The 24,710-nt window shown below is 38.7% G+C and overlaps 1 protein-coding gene across 1 annotated transcript in view; it reads right to left on the bottom strand.

Annotated features, from left to right (window-relative positions):
• Window positions 1-4,395: 4,395 nt before the first annotated feature.
• CPXM2 (carboxypeptidase X, M14 family member 2) overlaps window positions 4,396-24,710 on the bottom strand; it is a 70,034-nt gene continuing 49,719 nt past the window's right edge. Inside the window, exons 6-13 of the mRNA XM_074158888.1 lie at window positions 22,351-22,439; window positions 19,129-19,252; window positions 18,092-18,288; window positions 17,033-17,212; window positions 15,731-16,028; window positions 11,024-11,163; window positions 10,401-10,500; window positions 4,396-4,649 (exon numbers count right to left, since the gene is read on the bottom strand). Coding sequence (XP_074014989.1) covers window positions 4,396-4,649; window positions 10,401-10,500; window positions 11,024-11,163; window positions 15,731-16,028; window positions 17,033-17,212; window positions 18,092-18,288; window positions 19,129-19,252; window positions 22,351-22,439 — 1,382 coding nt within the window. The remainder of the gene's footprint in view (window positions 4,650-10,400; window positions 10,501-11,023; window positions 11,164-15,730; window positions 16,029-17,032; window positions 17,213-18,091; window positions 18,289-19,128; window positions 19,253-22,350; window positions 22,440-24,710) is intronic.

The raw sequence follows: 24,710 nt of genomic DNA on the forward strand, positions 1-24,710 counted from the left end.
AAAATTATCCATGAAATCAACTATAAAAATCACTTTCCGCGTGTGTAACTGCTCCAGTAAAAAAGAAAAACAACATTTGGGAAGTTGTATCCTCTTGGTGAGTATGAAATAGAGCTTCTTTGGGCTCCTGCGGATAGTTGGTGGGTGTATACAGGGCTGTTTGTCCTGGGGTGTTTCCATGCCGGCACAGTGGCGTACCGCAGCAGGAGGCGATGCTACCACAATTTATGTGGCTTGTATGTGCTTTTATACCTCCTCCCTCAGGCTTACGGTGTTATGACTGAATTCACACAGAGATCGATAACAAAGATAAATGGTAGAGAGGCACATTTGCCTCCAAACTCAGGCATTTTTAGACCCATAGCAAATATAGTATATGCCAATTTTTAAAGGTTAACTAGTTAAAGTCATTGGTGTGGAACCACTTGTACTCTATTTCAAGTTAACTCATCTCTGTTCCGGTGTTTCTCAAAAAGGTCAACCACCTACCACAGCATAATAAAAGAGGCGAGTGAATCTGGCTGTATCACTCGCTCACTGACTGCTGAAATCCGCACTTTGAGAAGATGTCCCATATTCACTGAAAATAATGAGCTGAAGCTAGAGGAAAAAACCCACAACTATGCATGGATAAAAAAAGGAAAAGTAATTGGTGACAGAAGCTGAAAATACGTGACAGGCTTAAAATATCCAACAAAAAATTGCATTTCTTCACCAGCATAGTCAATAACTTCATTTACATTCACTTTTATCAATGTGCTTTACTTACACAGAGCTCAACCTCCTGGTCAAAAGGATACTTAGATGCTCCTAACAGTCCTTCGGTGCCAGCAGGTTAAATTAGGGTTAGAGATTGCCAAAATTCACTACACTCATACCAACATTTGTAGGTAGGTATAGTTTTAGTAGATACAGTTTTATTGGCTTCAGCATTCCCAAGCTGATTTGCGGATACTGAGATCTGTCTTTGAGAGGTTACTGTACTTGTAGTTACTAAGATGGATGAGAAAAACCAGGATATGATAATTAAACAGATAAAAAATGAATAGCTGGATAGCATGACATAGATAGTCAAGGAGAAGCCAGCCTGCTCCCACTGTATTTTATGATTGTCAGGGTTGTGCAAGGGAGCAGATTACTGATGGCGGGTATTATCAAGGAGAGTGGAATATGTCCTGTTTTAACCTTTTATTTGTTTAACCTTTGCTGTGAGGATGGAATTGTGCAGCTCAATTTCTTTATTACTTGGAAGGGATTGTATTTTTTTTTTCTTTTATATCAACGGTGATCAAAGTTTAGCAAAGTCCTGGCATAAGTAGCTGTTAAAATGGGTCTGTAATTATAAAAGGATCGTATCCATCCTCAAGTTTTATTTCCTGTCGTTTCTGTAGGGTTACCTGTTTTCCTACAACACTAAAAGGAAAAGAGATTGAAAGCATGGAGTTTAGAAAAGATTAACTGTTTAAAGACATGGAAAAGGCAGATAAACAGAAAACACCAGTATCCAGAATTATTGGTTTGGATCTGTCTAAAGGTTAAATAGCATTACTATGTACTGCAAAGAAAATGAACATTTTAACTCCCGAGTGCATAACTATAGCAGCAAATTGAGCACATATCGGTTCAGTATTGTTATATTCAGGGCAGGCATAAGCACCCTATCTCAGCACGAGATATTCACACATCTGAAGTTTTTAGTAAAATTCCTTTAACTTGGGTGTTTTCCAGTGTAAAGGTGCTGGACAATCAAAAAATAATTGCACAGACAAGTACGCTTGACAGCTATTAGGCCATTTATTTAGTAATGCCTGGACTAAAATGGAGTAAGGTCACCTGCATTAGTCATAGTTCTGCTGTGCCCAAGTATGTGTAAGCACTAGTCATGACCAGTAAAGCGCACCAAGACCACTGTCTTCAGCATCTGATGTTACTCAGGTCCTCAGTAATCAGAGTCCATCTCATTTCAGCTAATATACATCAAAGAATTTCCCATCAAATCCACTTCCAAATAAAAAAATAACTTCTCGTTGAGTTAACCTCATACCTGAGAACAAAGCATAGGGACCCCTAGGTTTGTAAAGTCAATCTCAAACTGGCCTGAAAAATCATTTCAAGGTAGAAAGAACTGACCTGCCAGGACTAAGATAGTGGTTTCCACCTTCAATCTGATCATCAGAGTGATCTAAATTTGGTTGGTTAGTTCCTCATTTACCTGTGCATGCCAACCACCCCCCGGGAAGATGACCGGGTAGCCTTTGTGGGAATCCAGAGAGAAGCCACCTAAGAAACTCCATCAGTTCATAACACAAAAGATCGTGTATGGTCCTGATCTGTTGTGGTGGTAACAAAATCTACATATGCCAACGAACAAGCCAAATTAAACTACTAACAAATTGTCTGCTGTCATAACTCCATATTCCAAAACTATTTCACATCACCACCTGCACAAAGACACCATTAATCCTTTCTCAGCTGACAAAACCCCTTCTTGATGGGTTGCTGTTATATTTGCTATACAAAAATATATGATATAAAGAATATTGCAAGGGTGATAAATAGAGTGAAATAAGTAAAATGTAATTCCAAATGCTAATGTAATGGTTGGATCATTTGTTTACCTCCGTTACTTAATTTAAATGATGTTGACTGGGAGCTGGAGTTCCACAATTTCAGTTATAGAAAATTATGTATGCACTCTATTTTCTTTGAGCCCTTGATGCCTTGCCATTTTTTAATGGTATCTGCAGAACAAGCTTGGGCTGGAATTGTCAAAGAAATTTAAGAATTTGACTACTTATCATACAAGGGTTCGTGATTATATTATTCATTCCACAACCTTTTGCCTCTTGTGTGTTTACAAGATTTGTTGACAAGAAAAAAAGATTTAATACAGATGGCACGTGGTATTTTTACACTAAGTTTTCTACTTGCACTTTATTTTTCCTCAGTTTTGAATCATATGTTGGTGAATGCCTTTTCCAAGTATCATATAAAATAGGCAAAAACTGTAATAGCAATTAAAATGTTTTAAATAGAATTGCATTTGGAAGTGTCTACTGTAGTCTTTCTACCAAGCATATTAAGAGATGTTTATTTAACCACAGACTCTTGACTGGCTACAATCATACAGCTGACCCTTTGTTTGCAATAATTAAGGTCGTAACATTGAAGCTAAGAGAGCAAAGTTGATTTTTACCAGCTGATACTTTGTCCAGTGTTTATTTAGTTCATTCTTTCCTAGATCTGATCTGCATCTTTAACCTCAATCCCATCCTGCTGTACAATTTGGTAACTTAAAAGCCAATAATGAAGCACAAGTCCTGTTCCCATAGAGTTGTAAGGCCAAAAAAGCAGCAGCAGCTGCAGTGGCAAGATGAGCATACCATGCAGAGGAATATAAAATCCCTTGCATGTCATAGAAGACAGTGGCACAAGGTGTAACGAGCACAAAAGGCACTTATAGGCAGGCCAAAAATCAAGAAAAAAGATGATATCAGTGGATTTGTGGACTACGCACATATCAATGACCAATCCTCTCCTCTCATACACACAATACGACTGGCTGTATCCACAAGAAAGAATTAGTTTCAAGTCCTTCTCCCAGATTAGAGATGGGGTGCTGTGCCACAGCGCTGCAGTGGTCCTTATCCCATACCCTTTTCATTAGGTTTAGTTCGTGAAGTAAAAACGCAGCCTTAAAAAGCCAGAGGAGAAAACACTCCTAGCATTAAACTCTGGAATCACAAGACATCCGTAAATACAACCAACCCAAGCAGAAATGCTAAAGTGGGTTATTCGCTTCAGACTTTTTCCCCAGATATTATGGTGCTTGTCAACAGGGGGGCTTTCAAGGAAATGGGGACTGAAATTTTAACACAAATTTTAATGATATTCAGCAGCAGCAGTTAACCGGACTCAGCTTACTCTCCCATACGAGAATAAAACATAAAGAGTGCCAAAACTTTTTGTAATTGCAAAAATATACCAATTTTGTACTTTAGAAACAACATTTTTCAGTTTTTTGTTCAAAGCAACACTTCTCCTTTATAAGAATCTCTCTTTTCCCCCTTTTTCTCTATTTTTAAAGAAAACAGATTTACAAAGGATTAAATAACCCAAAACAAGCAAAAAATTCATTCCAGGTTAACTCAAAACATCTTTCTACATTCTTCCTGCCTCTCCCCCCGACCCAGGGCTTATTTTGGTTCAACTTGAATTTTGTTTCTGATTTTTTGCCAAACCTGAAAACCCTCCGCTATTCATCCAGCTCCACTAACAGAAAGGCCTCGTGCAGAGAAATATGTATGAAGAGGTGGGCTATGTAACTCTCACTACGACTACAGCCAGGCTGAGAGAAGCAGAGCTTGTGGACGTCCTGGGCTACCAGGCTGAGGTCTATCGTTGTTGCCGCCACTGTCGAGCCCTCTGCCGGAGCCGCCGCATGGACATGCTGATCGGCTGCTTCCCAAACTTCTTCATGATCTCCTTGATCCTCGCCAGGTTGGTTTTAGAGATGGTGAAGTCGCATTGGGTGGCTCCCATGTCGTAGCCAACTTCGCAGGTCTTGGTAGCGGCAGTGTAGCCCTCTGCCTTCACGCCCACCACGTATTCCCCCGGGTTGAGAAGACGCCAGTAATCCCCATCAGCTCCTGGGAGGAAAAGAGATGGTTTCAGGACAGTGGCTCTTTCTCCTTGAAGAAGGCGCTGTTTATGAAAATACAGAAACGGATCCACACAGATAAGATGACACCACAGGCAGCAGCCCTTCATCCTCACACCAGGAGGGTGTCAGTGAGGTTGCCCCACATCACATGTACCCCTCCTTGTCCTGCCAAACCTGCAGGAAAACACACCTCAAACAAATTTTTCAATATTCTGGGCTCCCCAGTTCAAGAAAGACAAGGAACTAATGGAGAGAGTCCAGCAGAGGGCTACAAAGATGATCAAGGGAATGGAGCAACTCTCTGATGAGGAAAGGCTGACAGACCTGGGGCTGTGCAGCCTGGAGAAGAAAAGACTGAGAGGGGACCTCATCAATGGTGAGCAATATTTAAAGGGCGAGTGTCAAGATGATGGGGTCAGGCCTTTTCAGTGGTGCCCAGAGACAGGACAAGGGGCAACAGACACAAACTGGAACACAGGAGGTTCTATCTGAACGTGAGGGAAAACTTCTTTATTTTGAGGGTGGCAGAGCCCTGGAACAGGCTGCCCAGAGAGGGTGTGGAGTTGTCTTCTCTGGAGATATTCCAAACCCACCTGGATGTGTTCCTGTCCAACCTGCTCTGGGTGACCCTGCTTTGGCAGGGGGTTGGACTAGATGATCTCCAGAGGTCCCTTCCAACCCCTGCTAGACTGCGATTCTGTGAAATGATGAAAAAAGGACAACGGGCTTCAATTTGGCCTAAAATTTTTGTCAGTTGAAGTCAGGAAGATCCTGAGGCAAAGGGTTACCTTGTACTGGTTGGTGATTCCTGAAGGGTATAAGAGACCTGCCCCAAACTAATTGTAACTAAGCAATCAAGAGAAGCCCCAGTGGGGTACCCCCATCACACTCATGATCCTGGCCAGACCGCCTGGACACAGGCATTTTGGTGCTATTTAGTATGCAAAGCAACTGAATGCATAATATCAACTCATATCCCCTTCTATAAAATCTTACATTGAGTTTTATTACACTAATTTTCCTACAAACTATAGTTTGTCAGGGTATTTAACCACTTGCTTACCTGTAAATGCATGAGGAGAGCTCCTGTAATCAACTAAATTACTCATGCATAAAGCAAGATGTATTTTAACACCTTGGTGAATCAAGACTTTTTGTTTTCTTCTTTTTTTCCCCATAAATGATCTCAGGTTACTCACATGTACATAAGGATGGGTTTAGACTTCTTTTTAAATATTATTTTAACTAGCAAGTATGCTTAGCTGTGGACTGAAAAAGGTGAAACACTAATATCTAAAATCAGTTTTGCACTCTGTCCTGGGAAAACCCACTGTGGAATGAAAGTGCATATTCAGATACGCAATTCTATATAAAAATAAAAATGCATCATCTCTTGTACGAGGAGGGGTTGGGTGTTTTTAGCACTGATGAGAACTGACAGCCTTACTCTCACTAGCCTTGGGTTACTTGCAATGCAGTGTGTTGCGAAAGCTAAAAATGATTTGCATAAACATATTATACTTGGGAAAAGATCAGACTAGCCAGCTGCTGTTTAAAGAAATAGGGTTTTAAGTTAGGGGTTGGTAAGATGAAAAACATGTTTTCAAACAGGAAGCGTTAGCAAAACAGCAATGTCAACTATAGCCTGATACTGCAGTTTCTGAAAGCAAGTGTGAAATTGTGTGCACACAGCAGACTCGATCGGGTCAGTTCGTGCATAGCAGCTTGCTCAGGGTTTTTTTTTTTTTTTCAGCAAGTTTGACCCTGCTTGGGGTGATGATTGAGGGCCAGATTTTCTAGTTCTCAGGACTCAGGCATTTTTACGAAGGGCTCTCTTAGAAGATCTTATTAATTTCTGCCTTATTATTCTGTCCATTGGCACCTTCACCAAAGCCCAGGTTTCTTGAATTTACCCCTAAGGACTCATTTTTAGCTGTAAATGCTCTGGTGATACTACAGGGCTGGCAAAAGGCTTCATATCACCCCGTGCGTAGCTGTGAACGCAGCCCTGCTCAGAGGTTGGCTTTAGCCCCTGGACCTCGAAACTGACCCACATTTTCCTGACAGTTCATCACAACCCTGCTCACAAGGCCAGAAAAAAAGTCTACACATTCACACTCCACCGGGAAATTCTTACAAAGCTGGATATTAAACCGTTAGCAGGATGCACTTTGCCTCCTTTCCATTTACAAGTAAGTAGGCATTAGTATTTCTGTCAGCTGTCATTGCCCAGAATTTAATACCAGGCTAAATGGTGTTTTTTTTTTTTGAAAATCAGATTAAATGTAGTAGGTAAAAAATTTCAGAGCAGATGGCAAGAGAAACACAATTAAAAATACAGATAAATTCAGTAAATAATAGGTTTGCTAAAAGAATAGGCTCCAGTGGGAGCAGGCTGGAGGCAGACCACATCTATCTCCTCCTATTGAGTCTGGAAAAGAATTGCCATGTCTTCTTAGATAAAATAGCAATGCATAAAACTACAAGGATAGTATCATTACAAATTAAACATGTCAGATGACTCCATAAACACTTCAATTAAGGGGAACACTCTTTAAGCCCGATAGGACAGACCTTTTTTTACAATCGAGTGCCATATTTACACTTAAATGAAAAAAATTTTACTAATTAAAATTTATTATAAAAATCTACCCTAATGCTCTGTTACCTACAAAAGGGCTCTCCAGGAAAGCTGCCATAGTGCTGCACACTCAGTGCATGAAACAACTAAAACTTAATTTTTCTCTACTGATCAGGCAGCCAGGAATGAGGCTGGAGAGTTTTAATACCAGAACTATGCTTAGCTTAGACTAATGTGATTAGATATTACTAAATGCTACTTCAAAATCTTTGGGGTTTGTTAGATAATGTATACCGAAATAACATGAAACTTACAAAAAACTTAATAAAATATTATATGCATAATTTTATATTCATAAAAATTTCTCTGAACTTTCTGTGAAATTAAATGAATTATGTTTTATTGCAAAAATCACAGAGAAATGTGCATCTTTCTTTGGACTCTGATGCTGGCTGTGATACAAAAGTGTTTCAGTAGAAGGAAACAACAGGTTTCTTCATCGAGATTTGCTTTGAGATTTCCAAAACGTGCAATTACAGGAAGCAACCCACAAAACTGCCTTTGCACCATGGGGAAAAAAGGTGCCCAGTTGCATTTGGTCATCCCATGGATGAACTCTTTTCCAAAGGTTATCTCATCGAGCACAGTCCACATCTAACCATAACAATGTGTAATCACTCAGCCTTAATCAATAGTTACATCTGCATCAAGAGAAAATGGAATAATTTTCCACAAAGCTCTTAGTCTCAGAATCAATGACTTAAATTAGCCTATTAATATTGTTAGCTTAGTGTCAGCAACCCTCTCTTCCCATAAGATACATTGTACGTCCAAGAGAAAGTAAAAAAAGAAGTGCTTTCCATGCACTTTTTTTTTTTGTCCAGGAGGAAGAAGCAGAGAAATTTTCTCAAACAAGTAAATGTGATTAGAGGCCTTTAACAGACAACTTTTTCTGGTTCTACAGGGTAGTCAGCCACATTAATGTGTCAAAGAAATAGTAATACTGTATAGCCTAGCTCACTTTTAGACAAAAGTTAAATGAATAGTGGCCATGATTTTTCTCCTACTTGGCCTATTTTTATATCAAGGTAACTCAAAGACTTAAAAGGGTACAGTTTTCATTTATAAAGCCATAAGTGAAAGAAGAATGCTGACAATTTGCATTCTTTCTCTGGAGTTATACTTGTCATTTTAGCTTTTTGGCTCCAACACAAATTCTTTAGTTTCAAAGACTAATGAGACATATATTGTTATCCGTATAATATAAAACAAGATAGAGAGCTTTTATGTTCCCATCTATAAAGTGATTCCCAAACAGAGTGTCAGCTTAAACATGCCTCATTAAAAAGAAGAATTAAAAAGAATGAAATAAGTACTTTTATTTTTGCTAACAATTGCAGATGGCCTTGAGCCATAGAAGCTCAGCTTTAGGCTTGGATTTAAATAGCTGCAAGATTCCCCAAGCGTTACAAGGTGGATTCTGGGATCTTGCACATTTATTACACATTCCACCAGGACTCTTTTCTGTATGTACATTTAAGCTGTTGGTTTTTCTTTTATGTGGCAATCCAGTGTACCGAGAGCTAGAGATTGATCACCTATTGCACTTACTCGGTCATTCCCACTATCATTTCCCAGGGGTCCCATTTTGAAATATTTAAGGCAGAATCATTATCGTTTAATTAAATATCTGTCATTGAATGTTTTCTTTTACAACAGACACACAGTAGCACTGAAATAAAATTAATGTAAACTAAGTTAGATATCCCAAGATTTATTATTGGCTCAGATAATCTGCTGCAGCAAACATGAAAGATTTAGAAGTCTCTTATCTAAAGTTCTGTGATATTCCATAGCCTTTGACATACGTGTCAAAGAGTGCCATACTGTAGCAAGTCAAAGTGGCAGCTAATGAAACCCAGAATGTCAGCCAGGATGTAAAAAATACACAGCTTTAGCATTCCTGGTTCTAATATTGAACCAAACCTAGAGTACACAACAATGTGATCTGTCAGATTATTCAACATGATGCTATTTTTCCATAAACATCCAACAGAAACCTTCTTAACCTCTTGCAAACAGAACTTTGCATGCCAGGCAGCTCTGCTGCAATCACTAAAGACTCCAGCTGGCATCTTCTTTGGGTATTTCTTTCCACGGGCTCATCTCCTTACTACATCCCCTCTGTTCTTTCTCTATTATAGATGACTGCATGTCTTAAATCACAGTACAGTCCCTACACAACACAATGGCTGTTGGACACTATCCCGCCCGCTCCTCTATACGCCAACAAAAAATTTCAGGTATTACTATTAATCTTGTAATTGCTAGTGTCTATTTAAAGCAGTTCTTTATTTAGTGCCATAATTATGTTCCAGGCCATTAAATCGGCTTAGAATTTACTCTGAGTATACATATCTGTGTCTGGGTATAGATGAAGACTGTGCTAACAAGGCAAACAGCCATTTGTGTGGTTTTTTAAAACTATACGTATTGAAAAGAAATTCTCCAGGCTGAGATTCAACCCTGCAAAGCAGTGTCTCCTCTGAGCCCCATTAAATGATCTTTTACAAAGCTGTGATGTTTTGCAGGAGACTCTTCAGGTTGTGAAACTCCCCCTTCCCTGCAACAGCTGTTCCTCCTCTGGACATGGCTTTAAATCACATCTCTAACACATTCACAGTCCTGTAACTGTTAATAGCCCAAGAAACACTCTTCGCCCACCAAGGCGTTACCTACACCCTTGTTTTTTGGCTCTATAACTGTTCTGGGCTAGATTTGCCCTACCTTTACATCAGAAAAGAAGTAATAAGAGTTCTTTAGACACAACCTTACTCAGGCAATTGATTTTGGGCAGACAAAAGGCTATTTGCTCAACACTTTAAAGGAGATGGAAAGAGGAAGGGGGGCAGAGAGGAAAGCCATAGTTCTGTTCTTGTCTGTGCAGGTGCACCATGGAAAAAAGTGACTCCCTCCTCTTGTGCCACTCCTTCTGCAACACGCCACTTGAACTGTAGACTCCGCTGGCCTTTCTCAGAAAAGAGTTCAAAGTTGCAATGAGGTTCTGTATTTTGCGTTAAACCATTAATCTGTTCATTTGCACTGATGGGGTTTTTTGTGTTTTGTTTTGTTTTTTTTTTTTTTTTTTTTTTTTACCTGTGCGAATGTCATGGTTAACACCCTCCACTGAAATAACAGCATTTGGGATTCCCTTTCCATGCGCATCTTTCACTATGCCTTTGATGCCCCGATGGACCTATTGAGAGAATAAACAAATATATATTACACAACAAGGAACAGTACTATCATTAGGAAGACACAACAAAACGTTAGTTCCATGTGTGAATTAAGTGTATTCTATTCCTACATTATGGTTCACACAATTTTAAACTATCATTATTAACCCAGTATCAGCCTTCCAGGCATTAGCTGCTTCTGAACCAGCTTACAAATTCTGTTAGAATTCCTGAGGCATCAAATCCAAGAGATAGATAAAACAAACAGATAAAGCAACAGACGTAAGGGTATTTTTTTTCTGGCAGTCATTTCTAGCAAGCTCAGAACTCATGTCAGATTTTAACAAGCTTCATTATTTTGTCCTCCTAAGTTAAAACACCCTGGCTGAAGCTATGTGTCAGTATTGCTTATAGTAAGGTTTCTAACACAAATAACAATAATCATGTAATTAGCAATGCAAGGAAAATATCTGAAACCTTTAACTCCCTTTCAATCCAAAAGGAGTCATCGAGTTATTCAGAAGTTATTCTTCTGTCAAATACCTGTTCCATGAAAACAATCAGGGACTCGCGGTTGTTTTCCCATTCTTCGGGCAGCTCGCTCTCATGGGGATACTTGTCACAGCCAACGTAGATGGACAGCTCAAAGCAGTTTGTGTGCAGATAACTGAAGTCATTTATGCCTGTCAATAGGAGGCAAAGGAAGAAACATTTTTATATCCTCTGTTAATCTATTGATCAGATCTGATTATTTTCTGCAAAGTAATATAACTTATTTAAACACAAACTGGGTATTTTTCTAGCTGGCTTAGTCTGCAGGTCTGGCAGAGTATTTTAGAAATGCTGTGTCTCTTATAATAAAGCACCAGAGTAACGTCACAGCTATGCATTTAACAAAACAAGGCTTTCCAAAGACCATCAACACGTTCAAAACAGAGGACACAAGACTGCACCATGACAGCATGGGCCACCGTGTCAGTCCAGCATCATCATCCTCAATTCCTGTGCTGCAAAGAGGAGCGCCCTTCTGCTATCACAAAACTTAAAGGAAACAGAGATTTAGCAGAAAGCAAACAAAAAAATGAAACTAATTCCAGATAAATTTTCTATTATATTGATGGAACAAATAGAATCATAGAATCATTTAGGTTGGAAGGGACCTTTAAGATCATCAAGTCCAACCATCACCCTGACACTGACAAACCCACCACTAAACCATATCCCTCAGCACCACTTCTGCCTGTCTTTTAAATACCTCCAGGGATCTCCACCACTTCCCTGGGCAGCCTGTTCCAATGCTTGATAGCCTTCTTAGTAAAGAAATTGTTCCTAATATCCATCCTAAATCTCACATGGTGCAACTTGAGGCCATTTCATCTTGTCCTATTGCTTGTTACTTGGGAGAAGAGACTGACCCCCACCTCGGCACACACTCCTTTCAGGGAGTTGTAGAGAGCTATAAGGTCTCTCCTCAGCCTCCTTTTCTCCAGGCTGAACACCCCCAGCTCCCTCAGCCGCTCCTCACAAGACTTGTGCTCCAGACCCCTTCACCAGCTCTGTTGCTCTTCTCATGCTGGGAAGACATTAGCAGAGGTCTCTCTTTACAGAAAAAAAATTGCGCTTTGCTTTTAAGAAAGCACTAAACTTCACTAATCCTGGACACATTTCCTTGGAGCAGCTCTTGCTTATGATTGCCCTGGGTAGAAATGGGACGGTCTACGTTAGCTTCCATGGATGTGCAGCCATTAACTGAATTTATGCAACTCACAAGGCAGCACACAGAATACTGGTTGCTCAGTAATTGTTTTGTAAAAATGATTTATCAGAACAGCTGATGAAGTAGTTTCTCAGTCTAAATGTTTTCACAGGTGAGTAACCTAGATGACAGGAAAGCCAGAAAAATCAAGGTAGTAAAAGTTCTTTTAAGTTGCATATAGTGCCTGTTACGTAGTAAGGAATGCAAGGATCTATTCTGTTTGCTCCCTATAACGGCTTTAAAGAGGACTGGAATCTGCACTGCTGCTCTGCAATAGGGATTTCCCTTAGAAATGTATCCTAACAAAACCCAGGAACCTCAGTGCCTCTGACCTCTGAGAAGCTGCAGTCTACGTTACAGAGAGCACTTTCCAAAGGTCTTGGGCACTAAGGAAGATTATATTTAGATACAGATCTTGAACATTTCCGTTTTCTGGTTTTCTCTCCTATTTTTTGCAATTTTTTTTCTTTTGAAAATTCCATTTATTAGTTCTCCACAATCACACCAATAACACGATACATAAACACTAGAGGAAGAAGTGATGAGAACATAATTTCTTTTTTTCCATCTGAGTTTTGAATAGTAAAAAAAAAATATCTTTAGATGTTTATTAATGATCATTAATTTTTATATTTTACAATGGCAATGTTTAGGAGGAAATACATTAACCAAATGGTTCTGATTGAAAAGAGTTAAAAAAACTCTGGTCCTATCCAATTACCACAGAGCAGTAGTCAAGTATTTAACGAGCCCTCAGTGCCTTTTGGATGCAGAGCAGGAAGATTATATAATACAGATGTTAAGATTTTCACTTTTGACCATGGGGAAAGCCTAAATATCAGACAGTGGCATATGCTACTCTGCATAAATGTGCTTCCTCACCGTTTGAGAAACAGCCACAATTATTTTCCCCTCACATACAGTATTGCAACCTGATTAATCTATTGTGAAATGTTTTGCAATACACAGTAATTGCTCTGTTTTAATACATGTATTTAAGAAAATGGCTTAACGTTGCCAAGAGCAACTCTCTGTGTAGTGTCTGAAAGACGCAAATCCAGCCTTGAGAACACTGGAAGTAAAATCAAATTCATCTGTTCTTTGCCTTTGTGCAGTTCATCCAGTGCAGAAAGGTTAGATGTGAAATTGCTGAAGAACTTGCATTCATTGCAGCCAAAACTATGTGCAAGAAATAGCATGACTAGGTTTCAAAGGCACGCGAAGGTGTTTGATATCTGTACAAGATATCTGTGGTGCACACACTACTCTATGGACTCCCTGGTGCCGAAAAGGAATTAGAAAAATCCCTTACACATTTTCCCATGGCATGAACAGCAAAAGGTCTATATGGATGATCACAGTAAGGCACGGCAGCAGGAGGGTGAGGAGAGAAAGGGTGGACAGCTTCAAGGTGGGGTACAGCAAGGAGATGACACCTATACCAAAGGATGGGGGGACATCTTTCTGCAAGCAATATATTGGGGTGACACCTTCAGGTCAGACATTAAACAAGCAGGAGTTTAGGAGAAGAAAGTGTTACGTGTTGATGTAAAAGGCAAATAAGTAGAAAAAGTGGAGTGAGCTATACAACTATATCTATATAATCGTGGAATTATAGAGTGAAAAAACATAGGGGAAATCTGTCTCCAAACCTAGAATTATTTTTGGACAACCCTTTACAACACAAGGTGCCATTCGTTAACAATCAGCTGAAATATATATATGTGTGTGCACGTATATCTCTGCAATACAGATCACTCTCTTCCATTTGTCTAGGTAGGTAAGAGGTCTGAAACCAACCTGCACCCAGGCTGGAGGCTGAGCTCAAATGGAAACCCCATCTTTTGAGGGTTAGTCTGGAGTCCAAGGTGTAAAGAATGGGAAGTAAGAGCAATATTTTTATTTTTGCATGGCCTTTTACATATAATGGCAACTATTTATAGGGGAAGTCTTATTATAATGGAGGAGGGTAGGATGTAAAGTATAATGAGAAACATCATAAAGCAATAAAAAAAGTCAGATGAATCAAATCCAAGATGCAATTGTTACGAAGAAATCAAGATACTATTCAACATCTATATTGTACATCGTTACTTAATGTAACTTAGTGTGACAGCTGTTAGTGACATGGCCAATGTCATCTTTTCTGGATCGATTCATAATCATATTTCTTGTAGCACTTAGGAAAATTAACCTCATAAATTAGATAATTAAGTGTCCAAGTTAGCATTCAGAGGGGTTTTTTTAGCATTTGCAGAAATGCATAGAAATGTATTGTCAGGCATTGGCCTTGTGATCTAAGCAGTTCAATCTTCCCCCCTGAATTCACCCCGCACTTTTTAACCTTCTGAAAAAATATTTGAAAAGCTAATTCTTGGCTCTAGCCTTTAAAGTCTGGCCAGCGTTAACTTCACACGGACAAATGTAAAAGCCATAAAAATTGTGTCCAAAATTTAGAAATGTTTATGCAGTGAAACTACCTGCAAGCTACAAACAAGAGCCAGCTCCAATAAAACGTGGTCTGCGCTTGCATCTGTTTGCCATTACTGCTGTAGTTGTTCCTACTGTCATTCACGTGACAGCAGATGCACAGCTAATTTCTTAATTTCATAGAATATATTGTCTAAAAAACCAAACATTTTGAGCAGAGCTGTGATGAATGAGCAGAGTGCCTGTTCTGAGCCCGCTCAAAGTGTACACCCATAGAGATAACCGCACTTATTGCTGTTAAAAATGTGTTTCTAATTGGACTTTCCTGGAAATCGATGCTTTGTCTGCACTACAGGACACGGCTTCCCTTTTGCGCTCCTTGACAGGGTGACAGGCTTGGGCATACGGTGAACGATGCAATCTGTAATTTATTCTGGCAGCAGAAATGCCTACGGAGCCCATGTGAAGTTTAAGCGTAATTAAGTGTATTTTAAAAATAGGATGGTAGCAGGCACGCAGCAGCCTTTTGTGGCATGTTTTTACAACTCAAAGTGAATGTGAGTGGGGGCTGGTCTGCCACTGAGTTCAGCAGGCAAGAAGATGAAATAATGATTTTCTAATCTGAGAGCCAGGCTCCCAGACCAGTTTGGGAGTTGCTGCTTCAGCTCTGACACTGGGTACCTCTACTGTTTGGCAGTATTTTTCCTGCTGGTACCCTCAGAGATGGCAAGGGTTGACAGGCTCCTCCCCAACAGTGGGTTTGGACTGGTTTGGTTTTGTCCTGAAAAAACATCTTGAACGTATAGAATCCATAAAACGAAAGTATTGCATGTGTAATTTTGGAAATATCAGTAGTAAATAAAATGGTCACCAGGTATTAGTGACACAGTCTCCCTCAGCCCTCTGATACCTGATGAAATGCAGTGAACAGACGTTCAGATAGGGAAATTCTCCTCTTGGTGCTCATGTTTTACCACCATTGCCACTGCAACATACACCAGGCAGTGATGGCATTAGCGTATTTAGCAAGGCAATTGCTAATTGCAGCTTCTACAGACACTTACTTCCAGCCACGGTATGCCAGGAGGCTCCATTGACGGTGCCATCCTCCTTTTGGAAGTCCTCTGTGTGACATGCTCTCCTTCTTGCGTCTGTCATCAGGCGGTGCGTGGAGGCATAGGAATAGGCAAGCCAGCGAAAGACGTGGTCATCGGGGGTAGGGGTGTAATCCTGGGTTTTCCACATTGATCTCACCATATCGTAGGGATATGCCACCACCAGCTCTCCCCCCTGCAAATTGCCACCCAGCACAAAAGGAATTTTTTCCATCCATGCTATTATTGCCCGTGTCTCAACTGCCACCTGGGAGAAAAAGAGAGAATGGCTTTTGATCCAACCTGTGAAATTTTATCATCTCATTTTAAAGGCAGACCAGACGCAGGAGTCCCGCTGTGAGCTTCTTAGCATGGAGTGAGGAGCCAGCACAAGAGTTGTGGCTGAGGAGAAGGGCTTCTTTAAATTACAGTGCCTGCCAGCCCTGCCTGGGAGGTCACCGAAACCCATAAAAACTAACAAAACCTTAATGTTTGTAATTTATACATCAGGAACATCTATGCAGAGCAAGGCCAGGAGCAGCAACCAACACAGATGTCAAACTGTCAGACTGTGACACTGCTCCCACCACCATCGGCTGAAATGAGGTTTTGAAATAAGGACTTTTAAACACAGAAATATCTCTAAAGCCCACAGAACTGCCAGAGTTAAGTCCCTTCCCCTCAAACTGGGGGAATCACAGCCACTATAAATAGTTGCCATTATATTTAAAAGGCCATGCAAAAATAAGTTAAATTTTTGGCACCGCGATGCAATAAATGACTTTAGCATAAGACACTGCATTGGCTTTGCATATGCCTCAGTGTGTGCTGTGTTATTTCAAATGAGAACACCAAGAAAACCTCAGGAGAAATCTGTGCGGCGACTGAGTTGGCAAAGAGCTCATCTACACTGCAAAACTAGGGAGCAGACCCATTCACAGGACCAAGCCCTGCGGTGGGTTTCTTTTTGTCTACCTGTTGCTGCCTAAAAGTTGGGTATCGAGTCCTCCAGGTTTTCACAATAGCCCAGGGAAAAAAGGATGCTCCAGGAAGCAGTTCCCTTCCCAAGGGAACTGCCCCCAAAATACAGGGGTGAATGGTACTTTTGTGGTGAATTTTTATTTCCATTGACTAAGAAGGAAGCCTAAACAGGTAGCTTAGACCAAGTATGTAACTTCACCTACAAGTTACTAATTTCTTGAGGAATGTTGGAAAGCTCACTCTTTCAGCCTGCCCCAGTCTTTGCATTCCCCTCTCTCTGGTCTTACTCACAGTGGCATTTTCAGACAGGTACCAGTCAGGGATCGGGATGTGATGGTTTGGAACTTTCCTTTTACTCTTCTTCTGATCTTCTGACTCCCAAAGCAAAGAGTTTAAATCAGGGAAATTATTGTTGATGTCAATGCCATCCTGAGTCCATCGTCCTAAAGACCAGCCCCCTAATTCTGAACCCTTAACAGAGAAAAAAAAAAAAAAAGGAAAAAAAGAGAAAAATTTTCATTCAGAATATGACAGCCTGTGAGCCCTCGGCAAAGTGTCTGGGGATGTGTCAGACATAGTTCTATACAAAGAAATGGAAGGATGAATTATTTAATTAACTGAAATTAATAACTGGCTTTTTTTTTTTTTTCATTTTGCCTGAAAGCTTCAATGAGCTGAAGCAAAACTTGTGAAAAATTACTTGGGATTAGCCAAAATGTTCTGTTTTCATTTCAAGGTTTCTATTTAAGACTGGTTTTCCCCTGGGTTCCAATGGAGAGGGCATATATTCCCTTCCATGGCTGTGAGTGCAACTTTTGTATTCCAGTCTTCTACAGACTGCCCTGGAAGATTTTCCAGTGCATTTGACCAGCCTCTGCAATTTTTCCTCCTGGTGTCTGTCTTCTTCCAGACTGAATTATTATGATGCCCAACATAGTGCGCTCTCCTTAAGGACACGCTATTAAATTTCAGCTGCAGAGGAATGCAAATTTTCACGTGCTTAGCTTGTTTTCTCATGAGAAACAGACTGCATGAATTTTCCATTTTCCATAATGGTGTTCCCATTGATCTAAACACCTCAGTATGGTTTGTTCTGGCAGTCTTAGTGACCTTCCTTTCCATACACATCTTCCTGTTAGCCAGTGTCACATAGAACACCGTTTCTTTCAGCTTTTTTTCTGAGTTAGAGGTTTCAGTGGCTTCCATTTGCTCTGATGTGTTTATTTTTCAATTTGTTTATTTTGAATGCTTGTAAAATATCACCTTTGAAAAAAATAAAGACAAAACAAGCATGTTCCATTAATGTAATACAACTAAAATAACTCCTTGATATATACATAATCATATTACCGCCTTATATGCCTTGTCATATCCATCCGGATTGACTGAGGGCAGGAGGTGAATCCTGGTATCCTCAATGAGATGTACAATGCGAGGGTTCCCAGCCAGGTATTCCTGGCACATGAACTGCATTAACAAAAGGATTAGCTCACGTCCAAGCACTTCATTCCCATGAGCTCCTGCAATGTACCGAAATTCCGGTTCACCTGTTGAAAACACACGGGGCAGAAGCATAGTCAGAGCAGCAAATTTCATTGATGTCCATCAGCAACATATTACTTAAGGAGAGTTGAAGAAATGCCTTAACTGAACAAATTGTAGGCAAAAACGTGACTTTACAGAAACAAATAATTTCTGTTGCTATTTTAGAAGAACAGGCTTATGTATCAGTGGTATCTAAAGCCACTGTGTAAAACTGTGTAAAACCTCCAAAACTGAAATTTCATTAAAGAGATTTTTAATTACACTCACAATTTCAGCTTGTTAAAGGTAGATTTTAAAAGTTCTGATAGTGTAAAAATAAGAAAAATACATTGCTGGTAGTTCATTGGGACAGGTGCTAAGGTTCTTGAAAGGTAACAGTCAGTGACTGTACATAACTGATTATAATTATATCACCGTAGGAAATTGTACTCCAACACTCACCAGCAAAAGATGATTTGGGAGATTTGACCTGTCTTTGCTTGCAGTGCATTCACCCCATATAGAAAAGGCAAATTTCTATCCAAAGCTACATAAATCCCCACAACTAAAATCCATTCCCAAGTACTAAAAATCACTTTTATTTTATTACTGTAAAGAATAAAGCTCATTACCATTAAAGAATTTGATCCCACATTCAAAATGCCTTCTATTTGTGCTCACCCTCCTCTTCCCAATTTAGAAATATAGCGTTACAGTTCCTCCCACATACATTTGAAATCTTTGCTGCCACGAATATAATTCCATCAGTGATAATTACTGCAGATACAGAGAATGAGGACTAAAAAAAAAAAAAAGCCAAATCCCAACACCCTTCAGCAGATTTAGTTAGATTAAATCCTAACCAACTTCGTGTTCTCCCGGGTTGTCAGAAATCTCGACAGCATAGAGCTTTAGTCCTTGGTTGCTTTTTCCAATATTATAAATTCTTGTGATATTTGGGCACATTTTATTCACAGTTTTCATCAACTGCCAACAAAAAAAAGACATAGAGTTAGACAATGCAGCATCAGAATAGATCCATTATTAATTATTTCATTCCAAAGTGGTTGTAGCAAAACCTCTCATTTTCTTTTCTGATTATTTCTTAGTTGTAAAAGCTTTATGTTTATTCATGAATTACAGCTCTGCTATCACACAAAATAGTGTTTGTTCAGCTAGAACCAGCTGAATACTGTCTGCTGAAACACCACAGCCTAGGTGAGGTTCAGGATCTTTCTTACATGAGACGTGTTTGTAACACAATCACAACACTGAGCACTTGAGGGGGAAGTCCAATAGGAACAAAACCAGCAAAACCATTACTACTATACTACCAAGAGGCAGTAAAACACATTTTCAAATTGTTAGGTAATGGAAGGTAATTAGACACCTTAAAACTTTCTTCTACATACTCTGTGATTCATTATAGCTAAGTGACTTGTGATGACCCAGGTGTTAGTGGCACAGCAATGCGTGTACATTACGGGTTGCCACGGACACACTTTGCCCAGTAACGGACATTTCTCTCTCCTTTGCTCTGTGCAGCGACAACTTAATTCAGAGCAAATGAAGAGAGAAGGATATAATCCATTTAAACATGATTTTCCCAGTGAATTCTGATTACGCCTGCCTCTGCTGAAGTCAAAACCAAGCCCACCCTTCTTGTATTAAAACGTGAAATCTTATATGGGAGAATCGTTAGTTAAGGCAATGCTGATGTGGTCGAAATAGCAAAATAGACATAATCTGGATGACTTTATAAACACAGCAGGATAAGTAGGATATACTCCTGCCAACAGCCTGGCTGAAGACATTCCTTCCATCAAACTCTATTCTATTCACTATTTCTGCAGATACTGCATGACATGGTCAAAATAGAATCAAATAGCCTTAGTGCTTACTAAAGAGCATAGGGAAGGTCGTGGTTCAGGGTATAGTTCTGTTTAAAACAATGAAGTTACACAGATGTCAGCCAGGTAAGGATATCTGCAGTTTAAATTGTGCCACAAACACTCTACTGTGACATTTCAGGTTAAATTTACAAACAAGACTGAAAAATTGTGTGTTAATAATTAGAAGTTATTGCAAACAGTTTTAAATGACAATAATTTATCTGTCTCGATTTCTTCTGTTGTTTTTTATTGCAAGGCACTAAAGAAAGAAATAAGGACTTTACTGTAAATTGGAACCCTAGGGACTATTAATTAGACAATCTTTTAATAAACAAGGATGCATACATTATTGAAGAAATATTGTAGCATAACAAAACTCTTTGCTCACACGGTGCTAATTTAGAAACAATATTGGATGATAACACGACTGATAATTTAAAAAATGCAATAATTAGACATGTCCGATTCCCATGCCACCATTTAGCAAATCTAAGTGGAAACACAATTCATGTTGGGAAGAGCATCATTAAAATTCCTCTCATAAAAGGCTTCACTTCTATTTATAATCATGTTGCAAAGAAACTGAAAAGATGCTCTTTTTGTACATTTGTTCATCTCACAGGTTGGTTTTATACATACGAGAAAGAATTTCTATTGCAAACCCAAACTCTGCAACTCAGCACTGAAAAATACAGCCAGTTTTGCTCTTGCAGGGTATTGTCTAGTTTCATATATACTTTTTTTTTACCATTGTCGCCATCATCAGTTTTCTGGTATTATGGGGTAACCAGCTATTTCCATGGAACTTTTGTTAATGTTCTGGGCATATATAAGTGGGTATGTCATCATTTGTTATTCCAGATGAAACATATGAGAAGCCAGAGGACATTGTTTTATATTTTTTAGTGTTTGATTTAAACGAGTCAATTACTAACTTTTTGAGACACACTGCCTTAAATCTTCATGATCAACCTGCTTGAAATGAACCAAAAATACTATCAATAGATATGGACCTCTGGACCTCTTCCTAGAGCCTAGCAAAGCTGACAATAATGCACAGTACTTAATAAAAAAAGTTGACTCTGGAAATTGATAATTATTGTTCTATTTTACACTTAGGAAGGAAATTATTAAGTTCAAAGAACAGTTTGGGGGATTTAAGACTTATTGCTACCCAACCCACAACCTTCTGTCTACCAGCAGCAAAACCCAATTACAACCCAATAAGCTCTAAATAAATTAAGTATTTTGACACACAGAAAACTGGAACTTGGGAGAGCACAGTCAAATACAGTTCACAACTGACCGGCTCTCAGCCACAGTAGCAAATTTTCTGCTTTTATGAAAAGTGGAAGAGCATTCTGTTTTAAAGCTGCACTTCTTTCCCCAAAGACATTTCTAACCTGATGAACCTGTCCTTCTGCAATCAGAATCTAAAATACACTTTATTTTATTGTTCTTGACAGTAATTATGCCAATTGAGTTTGTACTTGTCTAATCTTTGTGCTAAGAAATATAGGCCACGATATCTCTACTGAAATAAATGTGTGACTCAGTACACAATTGCTCAATAAAAATGAACGGTGATTCATGCAGTATAAATACACTGAAAATTCAGCACACAGAAAATGATTCACACACTTCAAGTCCAAACATATTATCTTTATATTTGAAGAGAAAGCAGGCAGAAATATTTCTTTAGCACAACCCACACCTGTGTCTGTGGTGATATGAAGCAAAATTAAAAACAACAAAAAAAAATAAAAACAAGGTTGCCCATTTGAAGTTAAAGAAACAAGGTTAACAAGGCCAGTAGATTTAAAATTATACTAGCAGGAATTTTTAAATTCTTTTATAATAGCCTTTATTTTTTCTTAATTTTATTCTAATTATCCAAAACCACAGAAATACAGGAGAAATCTGATGGCTGTCAGGATCAAATCTGAAAGGAAAGACCACCAGAACATTCACCGCTCAAATACACATGGAACCAAAATGATGGCATGAGGATTTTAATAGATTACCACTTTTAATGATACATTAAAACAGACAGGGAAAAAAATATTTTTTAATTGCTTGCACGTAATGTTTAATAATATTTTTAACAGGTAGAGTTCAGATTCCACAAGAGCTCAAAAGTCTGCACCCATCCACCTTGCACCCAGGAGGTCACACACCAGCCTCTTTGCCTACCTGCCTCATTTCCTTGTAGTTGTGATGCTTGAAGTCAAGATTATCTGTGGTTGTCATTTCATTTCTTCTGTGATAATAATTATTTGGGTCTGAGAAAAGAAATAAAAAAATTTTCATATGTTTATGAATCACATATATAAAGATGCTTATTCATAACACATGCAAGGAACGTGGAAATCTGAATTCCATTGTCCTGTATGTATTTATAACAAATTTTTAAAAGCAAAACTCAAAGAAAAAAATTTGAAACATTTCTAATTACTGCACAAATAAGCTCATGTAGATCCAAACAGAAGCAGGGAGACAGCAGGCATCAGCTACTCTGCGTGAACAACTCAACTCCAGCAGAAAAGCAGAAGGGCATCCTAAGGCTACAGAAGAGGGCAAAAGACACTGGAAAACGATGAGTCAGACACAAGATAAGAGAGTGGAAAAAAATCACATCAGAGGAAAAAGCCCCAGTAAATGTTGTGTGTCTGCTTGATTAATTTACTATTTCAAGGAATGGGGAATTATGTTTTAGTTTTCTTGAGTATATTCAGAGTTTATGCACTGCCTACAAAATGCAGAAAAGAACTACTGTGCATATTAAACACTCCTAATTATATTCCTGGGGATTTTTTTGTGGAAGTCTGAGGTCTTTGTTACTTTAAAATTAGCATGTTCATATCTATATTTATACTTTGTATGTTTTGAAGTATCTAAGGAGAATCTGTGGATTGAACAAAACCCCTTTGTTTCCTTGATTTTCCAGGCCATTCACCTGAAAAAAAAACAAACAGGCCAAGACTGTTAGGGCTCAGCTTTATATTTCCTGATATATGTGCTCCTGGCTTAATCTATTATGACTTATTTTAGGCATAAACAAGTCTATTTGGAAAATATCAGACACATTCCTTAATTTGCCATATCTGGGACTCCTGGAATTTTGAGTAATTGTTTGTCAAACCAGTGGTTGTCAGGCTGTTATGAAAAATTGTTTCCCTTTGCACAAAATCATCTTCATTTGGTTTAAAGTTATTGGGAAAAAAAGCCAAATATGAAAGCCTAAATATCATCCTGTCTTACCGTGACACAGGCAAAAGATACTGTTCTCTAGAGAAGAAAAATGATTTTTTTAAACAGTATCACCTAAAAATTCTAATTTTGGGGGGGATAACAAAAGCATAATTATTAGTAGGAAGAATACATAGAAACTATCCTGCAACAATAAACACTTGATGAAATTATGGAAAACTCAAAACACTTAAAAATACTTTAAAACTTAACAATTATAAACTTCATATTTCTGGCATTAAAACCTCTAAACTCTTAAATTTGCATTCTTCCCAAAAAATTCTAAAAGTATTTGGGTTTTGTTCTTATGAGGAAGGAAAATAAAATTGGAACTACTTAAGTTATTTATGAAACAAAACATGCAAGTTCCATTAAGCTTCACTATAACATTACACATGTTCTCTACCACTTATTTATTCTTCCTTTGTGTGCTTGTCTCCAATTCCATTCCCTAATCTACAGCAGAAATACTGGAAGGTCAGCTGAAGGCTACTTTACAAATATGACTGAAAAATGTCAAAAAAACCCATCTTGTCTCAGCAAAATCTGGTTGTTCAGTGTAATGTATACTTTCCAGTGAGAATTTATTCTATAACAAGACCACCTGGAAATGGATTTGAATTAGAGCCTAATCAGGTGAGGAAACAAGATTTCTTTGCTTATTAAAAAAAAAAAAGTTTTGAAGAATCTAAAGGGTTAAGTTTCACATAATTCACCTGCATTTTTAGGTGTTCTTTCCAACTTAACTGCAGGCTAAACCAATGGAAGTCCGCTCACAGCAACAATGCTGCGGTAACCCTGCGGATGACTCTGGAATGCCAAACCCTTAAAGGTCAATCCATGTTAATTCGTAGACACTATTCATTAATATGTTGATGACTGAGAAATAGAAATCATAACCCCCCCCAAAATCTTCTAGGTAAACACAATGTGTTTAATGCCACACAAAATATCTTCACCATTTTAAAAATATCTCTGTGTTGTAAAAGTATAAAAATAAACATCATAAAACTGCCAGGATGTTGAAGGCTTTCTCTATCACCATGAGCCAAAATATACAGCAACTGATTTTTTTTCCTGGTACTTTAATCCCATTCCTTTTAAAGTCTGGCACATTTTCCATACATCAAACGTTAATATCATGGGAATGACTGCGAATGCTGTAGAGTTGGTGGAAACTTAAAAAAATCGTACAGTGAGAATGATTGTATCTCTGGTCCGTCCTCAAAAGCAGTGCACAATTTGACAGCTCCGTAGAGAATTAACACTTATATTTTGCCAGACTCTGCTGTGAGTCTGTTTGG

This window comes from Numenius arquata, chromosome 15, assembly GCF_964106895.1.
Source record: "Numenius arquata chromosome 15, bNumArq3.hap1.1, whole genome shotgun sequence".
In the NCBI taxonomy this organism is placed as follows: Eukaryota; Metazoa; Chordata; class Aves; order Charadriiformes; family Scolopacidae; genus Numenius; species Numenius arquata.